General features: G+C 39.8%; 1 protein-coding gene and 1 long non-coding RNA gene across 2 annotated transcripts; both read right to left on the bottom strand.

The window, feature by feature from the left end:
* Nucleotides 1-382: 382 nt before the first annotated feature.
* On the bottom strand, nucleotides 383-4,597 carry oaz1b (ornithine decarboxylase antizyme 1b). The gene is given in 6 exon segments (XM_034096064.2): nucleotides 383-1,480; nucleotides 1,618-1,703; nucleotides 2,029-2,201; nucleotides 2,433-2,510; nucleotides 2,512-2,566; nucleotides 4,396-4,597. Coding segments are annotated over 6 exon segments (648 nt in total). The 5' UTR covers nucleotides 4,521-4,597; the 3' UTR covers nucleotides 383-1,349.
* Nucleotides 4,598-7,168: 2,571 nt separating this feature from the next.
* On the bottom strand, nucleotides 7,169-10,221 carry LOC117456304 (uncharacterized). Its single transcript, XR_004553229.2, has 3 exons — nucleotides 9,091-10,221; nucleotides 8,872-8,939; nucleotides 7,169-8,570 (listed from the first exon to the last, which is right to left on the bottom strand). It is a non-coding gene; the product is annotated as an uncharacterized lncRNA (long non-coding RNA).
* Nucleotides 10,222-12,595: the final 2,374 nt, after the last annotated feature.

Raw genomic sequence — 12,595 nt, 5'->3', positions numbered from 1 at the left:
TGAATATTTCCATTAAGAAACATTCCATCTTCACTTAGAATTGTTTTTACAGAGTATAGACTAGAGGAATGATAGAGCTCAAAGCATTCTAAAACTCTCTTTATGAAGGGACAGATCATACTCTTTATCATGAAGAGACTTACATCTTTCAGTGTGTACAACATGCTCCTGCAGATCAGTCTGTGTTTATTTTTATTATGGGTAATGCAGTGTTTTATCCTATTGGTAATTTGCAAGACATTTAGTTATGATTAGATTTAAATGATTGAGTTATGGTCATAAAATACCTTTTTGCTTGATTTGAAGTAGTATAGTATTTCTTCTAACCCAAAGGTAATACATATTGGAGTGTATTTATGTGTTGAACAGATGCAGAAAAGTACACAATGGATTGTTTGTTTTATTTTCACAGAAGCACAACAGGTACCACTATGCTGAACAACAAAGTCAATACTATCTTGAGAAACAAAGTTGTAAAAAGGAATGCTAATAAAAAGACAAAAAATAACTATTCATAACATCACAGCATTTGTTCAGCCTCCAAAACAAAATACTAAATCATAAAGATAAACATGGCCGAAAGAAGCGAAAGCACTTTGGATTATTCCTTTCATGTTGTACCAATACACTCGACGTAGGATATTTACCGTGAAACTGAAGCGCTTACATCAGACACATGTAGCAGCATTCATCTTTTCACTCTGGCCCTAATCTAAATGCATTCACTATCCAGCTATGAAGTACCAATTATTGGGGCTGTCATTCAAAAGTAACATTTGAAAAAATCCAAATACTTTCAAGAGAATGTTAGTGCTACATAATAAAACTGGTCCCACTGAAATGAGTGTCACTTCATTCAGAGAGAAAGAAAATGAGACAAATCCAAAGCCACTGTTTAGCCAATCAAAAAAAAGCTGGAGTACCCGAGTGTAAACCTGATGACCTTTTTATTGTACATTCAAGAACTGAAGAATCCTCCACCTTAATCTATCATAAAAAGGAAATATCAATAAAAACAAAGACTTGACAATAAATGGAAAATATACCAGAACTTATAGCTATGACAACTGCAATATGATTGAACAAAACAAAGGTTCCCTCCTTTTAAGGTGACAACACCAATTAATCTTCAATGTGAAAAGAGTATAATAAAACACAGAGATAGATGGTGGAAACAGGAGATGCACATCTTACATATTCCCTTGAACACAACAAGCATGGGGGAAATGGATACTTGCATACAGAGCTACGGCAGAGGGTTTAACACAGACGGTGCTTTATATGAGTAAGCTGGGACGGGATGGACAAACATACAATGGGAGGGAAGTAGGGGGGGGCTATCCAGTGGGCTACTCTTCATCCGAAGAGTCCCGGTCAAAGTTGTAGGCCATGAAGAATACGTCGGGTCGAGGTGGGACAAGGGCATGGCCCGGTTTCACAATCTCAAAGCCCAGGAAACTGAATGTACGCACCAGTTTAGCTGCAAGAACAAGGCAGGTGCAACAGGTTTTAGGTTGCAGTGAAAGTCACATCACAGAAGCCAAAAATAATGATGTTATTAAAGTTATTCTGAAGGAAAGAAGGTGGGCTGGGGAAAACAGGGTTGTTAGCACTTACCACGATCATCTCTTTTCTTGTAAAAGCAGACAAACACGCTAACGACTTTCAGATGTTCTTCAGCATACTCCAGTAGAGCTGCAAAACTGGAAGGAGAACAGAAAGAGGCTTTGGGTTAGAAATGGGAAACAACCTCAGAACATAAAGCACCAAAAAAATGATCATTTTAAAAAGGCTCTGCTTAGGCTTCCCTTGAAGATTGAAAAGAGGGCCTCCCTGATTCTGTAAAATCAGGCTAAACATCGATAAAAGCTTGATTTGGTTCATGCTGCCAGGATCAGATCACTTTCCGTTAAACACACTTATATGAAATGTATTTGTGTTTTACTCCAAATATGACTAAAGTGTGCCATTATAAAAATCGGTGTATTCCACTCGAGGTTTCTCCTGCTGCTAACTGTGTAGCCTCACCTCTCCTTGCTGCCTTCAGGAAGAGGGTCAAGAGGTATCTCCACGTAAAGTGCGCTGCTGCTCAAGACAGCATCCCACTGTATCGTCTTGGTAACGGTGGGACGACTTTGGAAGTGGAGGATCCCAGGGCGACCATTCCCTGCTGGTTCCTCCGTTACAGTCAGCTTTCGATCCTAGAAACACAAACACTAGTTAGTTACCACATGTTATAACAGCAGTGGGTGACTTGTGTGTTATATTTCATGTCCAATTATAATATAACTAGCATGAAAATTGCCTTTTTATGCTGTCTGTAATGCTGATCAAATAAAGCTAAAACATTGAACTATTGCGGGAAAGGAAATTCAGCAATGTGTGACTGCTGAGCGTCTGCATGCGTGTGTTTGTATGCTGTGTAGACTTACAGAGTGGAGTGGCCGAGTGTGATCCCGTGTGCCATTCCCTCGCCCACCTGGGATCTTCAGGGGTGGGAGAGGGGCATCAGGAGCACCACTGAGGCCCCAGGCCGCGGGTACTACTACTACAGTGCAGGGACAAACTGCAGAGGAAGAGATAATCAAACACGGTTAAGGACTTGTAATAAAGTTTTTTCTGTAATTCAACATTGTGTTGTGCACATAATTTGGATTTATAAACTACAACCTTCAAAGACATGTCATGGCAGTGACTCAACATAGACAAATTCAGACCTTGACCAAAATTGTCCTTGTGTTCCAGGAAGAATTAGCTATATCAATTCACAAATATGGTCCACATTCATACATAAGTGCTCAATCCACAACATGTGTAATATAAGCAGGCCTAAGTGTTCTTTCAAAAGGCTTACAGTTTATGTTCCCCAAAACAATGGCACTGTGTTTACTGAGTTGTTAACAGAACGATTTTAAAGGATGCACCAACACAACAGGATGCCGTGGGAGGCAACCAAGTGAAAAGATTTGCTGCCAACAGCACAACCTGTTGGGTAAACAAACCTTATCTTGTGACCTTGTACACAGCGTAAAAGAGCTACTGACAAAGCCATGCAAATGCACATTATCATACAAATATAAGCTTATCTCATTAGCTGGTTTATATTAGGGATGCAACTGACCATTACCATCATGGATTGATTATTTGTTAGTTATTTATATTGAAAATGCATTTTTCTAATGTCTAAAAATAGTGAAATTAGCCATCGGTTTACCATCATATATGACAAACAAATACACCTAATCAATACATTTGAACCACCGTGGATAATTTTATTTATTAGGATAAATGGGAAATATAAGTATATATTGTATTATGATTTGTGTTGCAAATACATTATCTGTCGATTGAGAAATCGTTAACCAGTCGAATAATTGCTTTCTAAGGCCTTCTGTAAATAATTCAACAAGTCCACCCACGGTGGATGGCTGATGATATACTCTCAGTTTGTTGTGCAAAGGCAGATTAGGAATGGGAGCGAAGAGTAAAACATTTAATTGAACAACTATTACCTCTTGGTGTATGTTAATTATTCACCATGTTGTCGTGTTTAAGTCTCTGTCGTGCCGTCACGAAGCTGCAGCAGTAAACTGTCAGTTGCGTAATAAGCAACCTGGCTCTTGTCAGCTCACGAGATAAACGTGGCCAGAAATATGTACTGACCTGACGATTTTACGGGCACATTTTTAACCTGGTGTTGGTCTTCCTGTTATTGATCACCAATGATAATAGGGTTAGTTAAGGTGTATACATATGTGGTGAAACCCTACACCGTTTTAACCGAAGATGGAATTTCTTAAATACAGTCTATGGTTTTAATAGGCACTTTTTTCGGCAACAAATAAATAATATCACTCGTTTAAGTCACCCTCGTCCCCACTTGTTGACCGTAAACTGTCAGTGTATTTAATATACATGGAAGTATGTTTGGTCTTTAAATTGGCTAACGTGAAATTGAAACACGTATGTATAATTCCCTTGTATAAGTTCCTTGTATAAACGGCAAATTAAACTAGTTTACTTTCTCCGTATAAAAATCGGAAACTGTTGAAGTGTTGATGCATCATAATTGAGCTAGGTGACGAACCTAACTCCAGTGATGTAACGTTACCATTTCAACGAGGTTCATTGGCTAACGTTAGCTAAGGTTGTTAATATAGCAAATTAATATCCGTCGCTTATTTCACCATGACAATTTTTAAAACAACATTATAACGGCAGCTATCACCTGATGTAACGATGTGACATTGGTGATACACAGTGTAAACCTTACATTTAAAGTTAAACGCGTTTTACTTCCGCTTTTCCGTGGCTCCTAGCTTAGCTTAGCCACCCCTCCCCCACACATCACGGTTAGCCGTTAGCTAGGTTTGGTGTTTTTAATCGTTTACTTACTTCCCAATCATGTCACAGATACCGTTACTTAAATCCGCCATGGTAGTTAAAGACTGTTGTTTTCCTTCTTTCTCGCGAGCAAAGCAATGACTGTTTAGGATCCGCTGGAGGTTGGATTTTACCATCCGGCCTCGGGTAGAGACACGACGGGCTGACTGCTCTCTGCAATGTTTGGCTAGCTAATGATCGGTCAGAGTCGAAAGCTGGTAGAGATAACAACAGTCAAGTCACCCGAAATAAAAGTCATACGTTTCCGTCAGGTTGTTTTCTTCCCCTTCAAAATACAAGTCATCGAAAATGTTTTTATTTGCTCATGCACAGTTAAAGCAATCACATCTTTAGTAACATTTGTATTGCAGATTTAACAAACAATATTGACTTACAAATTGCATCATCTGTGCCTCTCGCTCCATTAAGACCAGCAAATACTCAATGTAATTTAACCATAATAAGACAAGAAATCTGTTTGTTTGACAAATATAATGGCTGACAGCTTTCATGCTTTCAATATACTGTGTTTTATAAATAATTTACCATTTGTATTGTCATTTCTCTGGAATGTAGTTAACATTTGAGGTCCCTGTCCACAATACATTTTTCATGAAAAGATAGTCAATTATTTTAGCATTTTCATATTTCACATTAGGATCATTTCTGTTTAATTGTTTAGATAATTTTATTATCCAACAGAACGATATAAATTATTAATTTAGAACATTATTCACAACATTTATACATTAAAGATAATCGTTGTTAACATAACAAGGGGGTGTTATAGCTCCCTGCATTTATTTGATGCATTTTAGGTGAGCAGACACCATTCTGTTCTGTTAAGCACAAACTATTTTACACTAGTGTCCCCAGGCAAGAAATAGACTAGGGTTGGAATCATAGACTGTATGGTTGGAATGAAAGACATTATCTTTAATATCTTATTCCAGAACCTTGTTTTGAAAGAGGAAGCCATGTTGACAGCTAAGCCTCAACTGAGCTAGCTTCACACTCCTGCTAACAAGCTAATGCTAAGCATAAATGCTAAGCGTTGAACATCCTAGTTAAAATGACTGTTACTTCACGTTGATAAAATAACATGTAAAACGCCGGATAATATCTAGAGTACCACCACTAAACAATATATTTTGTATAAAGTACAGTTCATTTTAATATCAAAACTAACTACGCGTCCTTCCAGAATATTGAAAACAAATAGCATTTCTGCTACCTGTGTTAGCTGCCGACAGGCTAGCGGCTATAGTATTTACATGAGGGCGTCTAATGGAAAAGTACCGAGGACATAGAAAAACAAAGACACTAAAGGCCTATGATTTTAATATGTTTATTGACCTTTACTTTATTCTGACATTCATCCCTTTAACAATGTCTTAATTAATGTGGCCTGTGTATCTGAGTGTTAACAGTAATATATTAAATCGATTTTGTGAAGTATTTGTATTTATTATTGTGATTGTTTACATTTTAGGCTATAGGCTACACATGTTGTACTCATTACTACAGCACATTTGTTGCATATAGATACAGGCTACTTATTACTTTGCATATTAATTTAGAAGGTTTCACATGGAAAACTTCTGATTGTAAAGTTCCTATAAATAACTGAAGATAATGAAATATATCATTAGATTCTATTAATTGATTAGATACATATGTTTTGCTTGGAAGTATAAACACACACAACAAAGTGGTAGCATTACAGGAAAGAAGTCAGTAGAGGCTTCTCAATTCCCCTCCTCGAGACTTAGTCCCGCCCACAGGAGATGTGAGCGGAGGACCGAGGAGGGGAAGCAGCAGACGTTTAAAGAAATGATAACTCCTCTCCTCTGAGCGGTCATATTAAAGCGACGTCCGTTCATTATTACATGGCAACAGCTGCATCAGCTGTCGAGTGTTTTGTCATATTTTATAATCTCTGTTAGATCAGCTGAACATTGTTCCCCCACATATTTACTTTGAATTCATTGAAAGTGCGGTATAATGAGACAATAACAGGCTACAGATGCGGACACACACACACAAATATATTTATATAAATATATGCAATTTAAAGTATGAGAGCACTGTCATAATAACTGTGCTAAAGTTATTACAGGTGTCACACCAGTACTACACCCAAACGCAACATCAGATGTATGTGACTGGTGCAAGCTATTGCGACTTCCTTGTGTGGCTGCCCACTGGGGGTCATGTATGCACAGTTTTCCCTGACAAGGAGTACACCCTAACTTCTGTGCCTGTTTTAACAGCATTTTGGGAGGGACATATTCGCCTTGAGCTGTTGTTCAGAAAGTTGGAACTGGGTACAAAGCAAACTGAACATGGCAACAAGCAGGGTCATTGTTCGTTTGGCTCCGCAGATAGTGTACCCATGCTAGGGTGTGATGATGAGAAATGCACACACCAATGGTTCCACTGGGCTTGCGTTGGCATTACCAAGGAGCCTAGGTCCAAAACGTGGTACTGCGACAATTGCAAGTCGAGCAACACCAAGAGAAAGCGACAAAGGAGACAGTGAACGTTTCGACAGTGAACGTTCACTGTCTCCTTTGACGCTTTCTCTTTCTCATTTGGCACAATTCTGCCATGTTTTTGAAAGTATGTGTAGTATAGTTTTTCAATGTCATGTTTATAAATGTGTGTTCATGTTATGTTTTATAAATAATTATATCCGAGAAGGATTATTAATTCTCATATTATTGTGGATCATTGTACTCCTTCATAAACCCAGATGAAATTACAATTGAAACGATATTGTTGGGAACATGTATTATTTATGGGACACAAAAAAATCCATCATAGTCTTATACAAAGACACCAGGTCAATATTTGAACAAAGACAATAATACAGAAAATATGGATGGAATCCTAGGTAAAGTATCACAGAATCAACATACAAAATATAACATGGTCAACTCTAAATGTAGGCATGTGAACTAGCAACCACACATACAAATTCATTCCTTGTATACAATCCCACCCCCAAGGTTAGTCAAAATTGCACATACCCCAACTATCTTATCTGCACTTGATTTGTCTACCTGATCTGCCTCATCCTTCAGAGATGTAATATGTCGAATCGGCAAAGTGCCTTGCAAAATAACAAAACGGTTTTTCATTAGGCCAATCACACGCTCAATATGAATTCTCACAGATGACAATTTCCTAGAGGATTCAAGGTCTTTGGCTGGTAATTGACTCTGCCCTTTAGTGAATGCTGGTGTGAGCAGCTCTACACCAGCAATACCCGCAAACTCTTCCTTCATTGTAAACCCCCTATCCGCTAGAACTTGGTCACCCGGGTGATGGTCACATTTAGTCAAGAATCCGCTTTGATGTACTATTTCCACATCGCTCACCCTCCCACCCCAGGCATCAGACAGAAAACAAATGGCACCAAGTGGGTTACATCCAATAAGAAACTTCATAGTGGTGTGACGCTTATAATTTGACCAGACTTGGGCACGAGCTTTAAGGTTCCCTGGAGATTCAATGAACACTTCAAAACAATCTATGATACAAGTCAGTCTAGGGTACAGAGCCTTGAATGCAGGTGGCATATTATAAAATATGCGCTCCCTCTCTGGCCAACTAACAACACGCTTCAGTTTCACAAAGGCTACATCCATCCACTTCCAAAAATGATCTATGAGCGTGCTCTGAGGGATGCCTACCTGGTCTGCCAAATACTCAAACTTCATGCCATGTTTCAACTTCACTATCATATAAAAAAAACTGATCAATGTAGGGGATGGATGGGGTACCTTTGCATATCATCGAAACTAGCAAGAATTGAAAAGTGGCTAGAAAAATGGGCCAAGTTAGTCCGGTGTAATACTGACACTTCTCATTGTTTTCAGCAACAGTGTTAGAAGACAGCCGGACAGAGTTGAGGGTGGCCCTAGCATGTTCCCTCTCAGCAAAAGCAGCATCTCTTTCCGCCCTGAGTGCAGAGATCTCATCAAAGAGCATCTGTTGAGGCACGGAAGGTGGAGACACTGAACTGGTCGACGGTTGAGGCGAATCAGGAGTAGGTTGATGCTGTGGAGGTTCGGAGGATGCAAGGGATGTGTCCTGCGTAAGCCACTCTGCACTTATTTTTTGAGGGCCCATTTGCTTTGCCAAGCATCTTCTTGCCATGACGACACATAGCATTCGAGAACCTAATACACACAAAATTACATATACCAGGGGTTAAGGTGGTGCGATTATGGCAAAAATCATAATCACGATTATTTGGGTCAATAATTGATATCACGATTATTAAATACGATTATTCATTGACATAGAAAAATAAATGTATTGAACTTTAAAACAAATAATAATTTGAACAGTATCTTTTTAACTGTTGTTTACCCTGAACGTATAATTTAACTGAAAAACCAATACAAACATAAATTATATAAATGCATTTATATTTATATATATCATTTATATAAAATACAATTAATTGCACAGCCCTACCAGGGGTGATAACTAACACCTACTGGTCAGGATGTAATCTGGATGGCCAAGCTCCTTAGAAGGCTGCCCTGAAAAACAGATAAGAGCAACCATGATGCTACCATGCTATGATTCTGCTGTAGAGAAAGGTAAACAGTAGTTTGGTCCAGTCCGGGCTAGCGGCGGACATCAGATTAATCATAAACATAGTAGTTGTTCTGAAATACAACTTCAATTTACCACAAATGAAGTGTGCCGAGCAGATGTACACATATTGCACGGTGTCCTTGGGTTTCCACGGCTTGCGAGTGATCGGATCAACGCGAGCGCAAGCTCTCGCCCACTGGGCCCTCCGTCCTGGCTGTTTTTCGTGACTGGGGAACTTGAAGAAAGAAAACTTGGATTTCCCATCACTATCTGCCATCCAATGATGATTTCTACAAGTCCCAGCACTACACCACTTCACCATCTTCAAAGTATTGTAACTAACAAGTAAGTAACATGGCGGAAACCCCTGCCTGGTTGCACCTCGCGTAAAATGGCAGCTACCGGAAGACTAGTGTGCACTGTGCAATGACTAAGGGCCCTTCTCACTTCTCTTATTTTTCATTTCCTCGGTCTCGGTATCACCGGAAGTTGATTTGTCTGCGCCATCTTGAGTAGCGTCCCAATGGCCTTATTTCTGCCAGAGGAGCGAGGAGCGAGGAGCGATAATGGAGGAGCTAATCGAGGAACCACCAGACCATCCTTCGATTAAATCCTCAGACACTCGCCCCGCCCCCTTACTGTGTATCGCTCACTGATTGGACGATGCAGTGCATGCACTGATCTGATGCTTCTTGACATGAGAGCAGTTTCCCAGCGGAGTGAAGAAAACACATGAACCTCACGAGAGTCCCTCCTCAGTTTATACCGTGTTTTGTTTCAATTCATGTATCATTTAGTTACAAATATGTGGATATATCTGAACAACAAAGTGGTCAAAAATCATTTTATTCATTTTTTGGAAACATTTTCATGATCGCTTTTTTCGTTTTACATTTTCATTTATTGTCATTTCCATTCAGTCAATCATTAAGTGCTATTAAAATGTTAATGTGCTACATATCCAAACAAACAAAGTGTGCAATCCAATGAATGTTAATCTAACTGGGTTTTGATAGATAATATATCTCTTTTTCTTCTCTCAATTATTTTATTTCTACTGTGCACTCTAATCAATATTAATCTAACTATTGTTCGTTTATACATTTTAAGAATGGCGTTTATCTTTTTTGAGAATGAGTTCTTATTTGATTTAATGTATTTGGGTCTACAACAGATGATACAAATGTTTGTGTCAGTAAATGTGTACTAACAGAGGCGGGGGTGTTTGTGAACCCATCGGGGACAGAGCTGCTGTCAGACGATCAGCTGTGCGGTGTCATCACAAACGGACGTCGCTTCACGTGACGCCCCGGAGGAAAGGACGTCCCATTGCTCTTAAAACTCATTTCCCTGCTTCTCGTGGTTTCCTTGCGTCTCTCCATGGCTGAAGTCGAATAGTCCATTTAGCTTAGGAACCTTCCTAAAGGAGTGAAATTACCCGGAAGTCCCTCAGTGGCAGCCACGATAAGTGCCGTTCGAATTCTCTAGAATGATGAGAATGATAGGAAAGGAGGTTTCAAACTTCCTTTATAACCTCCTTTAGCTTAGGAACCACTGGACCTCCCTAACCGACAGGAGAAGCGAAAATGCTGCCCCACAATGCCTTGCAGCCGCAGCATTTGCCGTCACTCAACAGTCGGCCGTTCACGGAAACAACCGATTATGACCGAGAAATGATATCATGAAAGTTACGGTGCTTATTAAGGCCCTGACACACCAACCCGATTTTGGGAGTCAGAGGCCGTCAGAGGCTGTCGGGCATTCGCGGCGCCGTAGTCAGGTTGGTGTGTCCCGCACCGTCGACCGTGACACGCCTTATTTGGACTGCCAGACCCGATGCATGGCCGATTCAACATGTTGAATCGGCCATGCATCGGGTCTGGCAGTCGGACCAAATAATCACTCTGATTGGCTGTTCAGCTAGCAAATCAGTGCATGAGAAGCGAAGCGGAAGTGAGGGATGTAAACAAACGATTTCAGAAGGCACACACAGACTGCTATTCATTTTCATCTCATCATGGCGATCTGGAATGATGCAAACGAAGACCTGCTCATCACCTTGATCCAGGAGAGGCCAGCTCTGTATGATATTACGGAGAAAATATACTCTTCTTCTTCTCTGTCTTCCGGTTGTTGCCTCTTTTGAATGACGAATACACACTACCGCCGCCTGCTGGTAAGGAGAGTTATTGCCACTCACGCACTGAAGTCGGTGCGGTGTGTTCCCGTGCGACACATGGCCAAAACGCAGGAGAACACGGCCAGGCAACAGCCGACTTCAGCGTCGGCTAGTCCTCTGGTGACTGCTTGGTGTGTCAGGGCCTTTAAGCATTTTAAAACATAGGTGGTAAGTTGCCAAAGTGCTTTGTTTTGAACGTTCATCAGTTATAATCAAAAAGAGAAATATGAACGTTAGTTTTCACTGAAATTATCAAATAAAGTCAACATTTCAGTCTTTACTGAACTGTGTGGGGTTTGTTCAACTTTTAAAAGATGTTTGAATGGTGATATACGCAGTGATAGATGTTAAGGACTAACGTTTATAATAAATACATCTGTATTGATTTTAAGATCTTTAGTTCATACAATCATACGTATTGGGATCATTTGTATTAATGTGGACCGGAGGGAGAGGGTGACGAGCAGAAGTTTCACTTTCCTTTTTTATTTCAATTCCAACTTTGGTCATGAAGAATATGTTTCTCTGTTGTCCACGTTCATAAAGCAAAGCAGCAGCATCAGAGCACGGTGCAGAGTCTCTAGATGAGTTTACAGTAGTCCCTCGTTCTTATTAAACATCCATGTTGTCGTCCACAGCAGCAGACGCACACAATGACGTCCGCTGGACCATCATAAACACGTCGGATAGTGAAAGTGCATTCGGATTCTCTAAAGTACCGCAGTCTCTTCTCCTAAGTCCTTTTGAATTCTCCTATCCACTATCCCTTAACCCCGTGACGTTTCACTCAGAGGTCAAGGAATAGACGATAGGGTTAGAATTTAGGAGCTGATTTTTAAACTATCCCACTGCAGCCCATGCTTCCCTGGTGGGAGGGACTAGTCGCAGGGAAACGACGCAAGTGAGGGACGCAAGGAATCAATTTAACCGAAGAACACCTCATCTGCTTTTCTCATCTCGTCCACATGATGGAGACAAAGTAGCACCAAATCTGCATACTCCCAGTGTCACATCAATCAAATCACATCACAATCTCAGTTCAGCCAGCAGCAATATTACTATGCCAAATACATAAATAAATAATGTTGTGTTCTATTTTTTCTAAGAGTTAAATAAATTGGCTTATAAAAGTTAGGCAAATATTTGTTATAAAGTCTAATTGTAAAATATGTTTGTAATGTCCCCATAGCCTGGATTTTCGTCTTTAAAAAAAAAAGAGTTGGATATTGTGTTGGTAATATTATTAGGTATATCTTACTGTGAACCTTTGCACATTCCATTGACATCATTTTGGATATGGTTGCACACAACTGCACAGTTTTCATTGTAAAAACTAGTTTACTATATTTAATTGTAATATTGTATGCACCAAACTCCGAGGCGAATTCCTTGTAATGAAAAACTCTTGGCAATAAACCT

The sequence above is a fragment of the Pseudochaenichthys georgianus genome, chromosome 12, assembly GCF_902827115.2.
Source record: "Pseudochaenichthys georgianus chromosome 12, fPseGeo1.2, whole genome shotgun sequence".
Lineage (NCBI taxonomy): Eukaryota > Metazoa > Chordata > Actinopteri > Perciformes > Channichthyidae > Pseudochaenichthys > Pseudochaenichthys georgianus.
The sequence above is the reverse complement of the archived record's forward strand: the minus strand, read 5'-3'. Positions and strand labels throughout refer to the sequence as shown.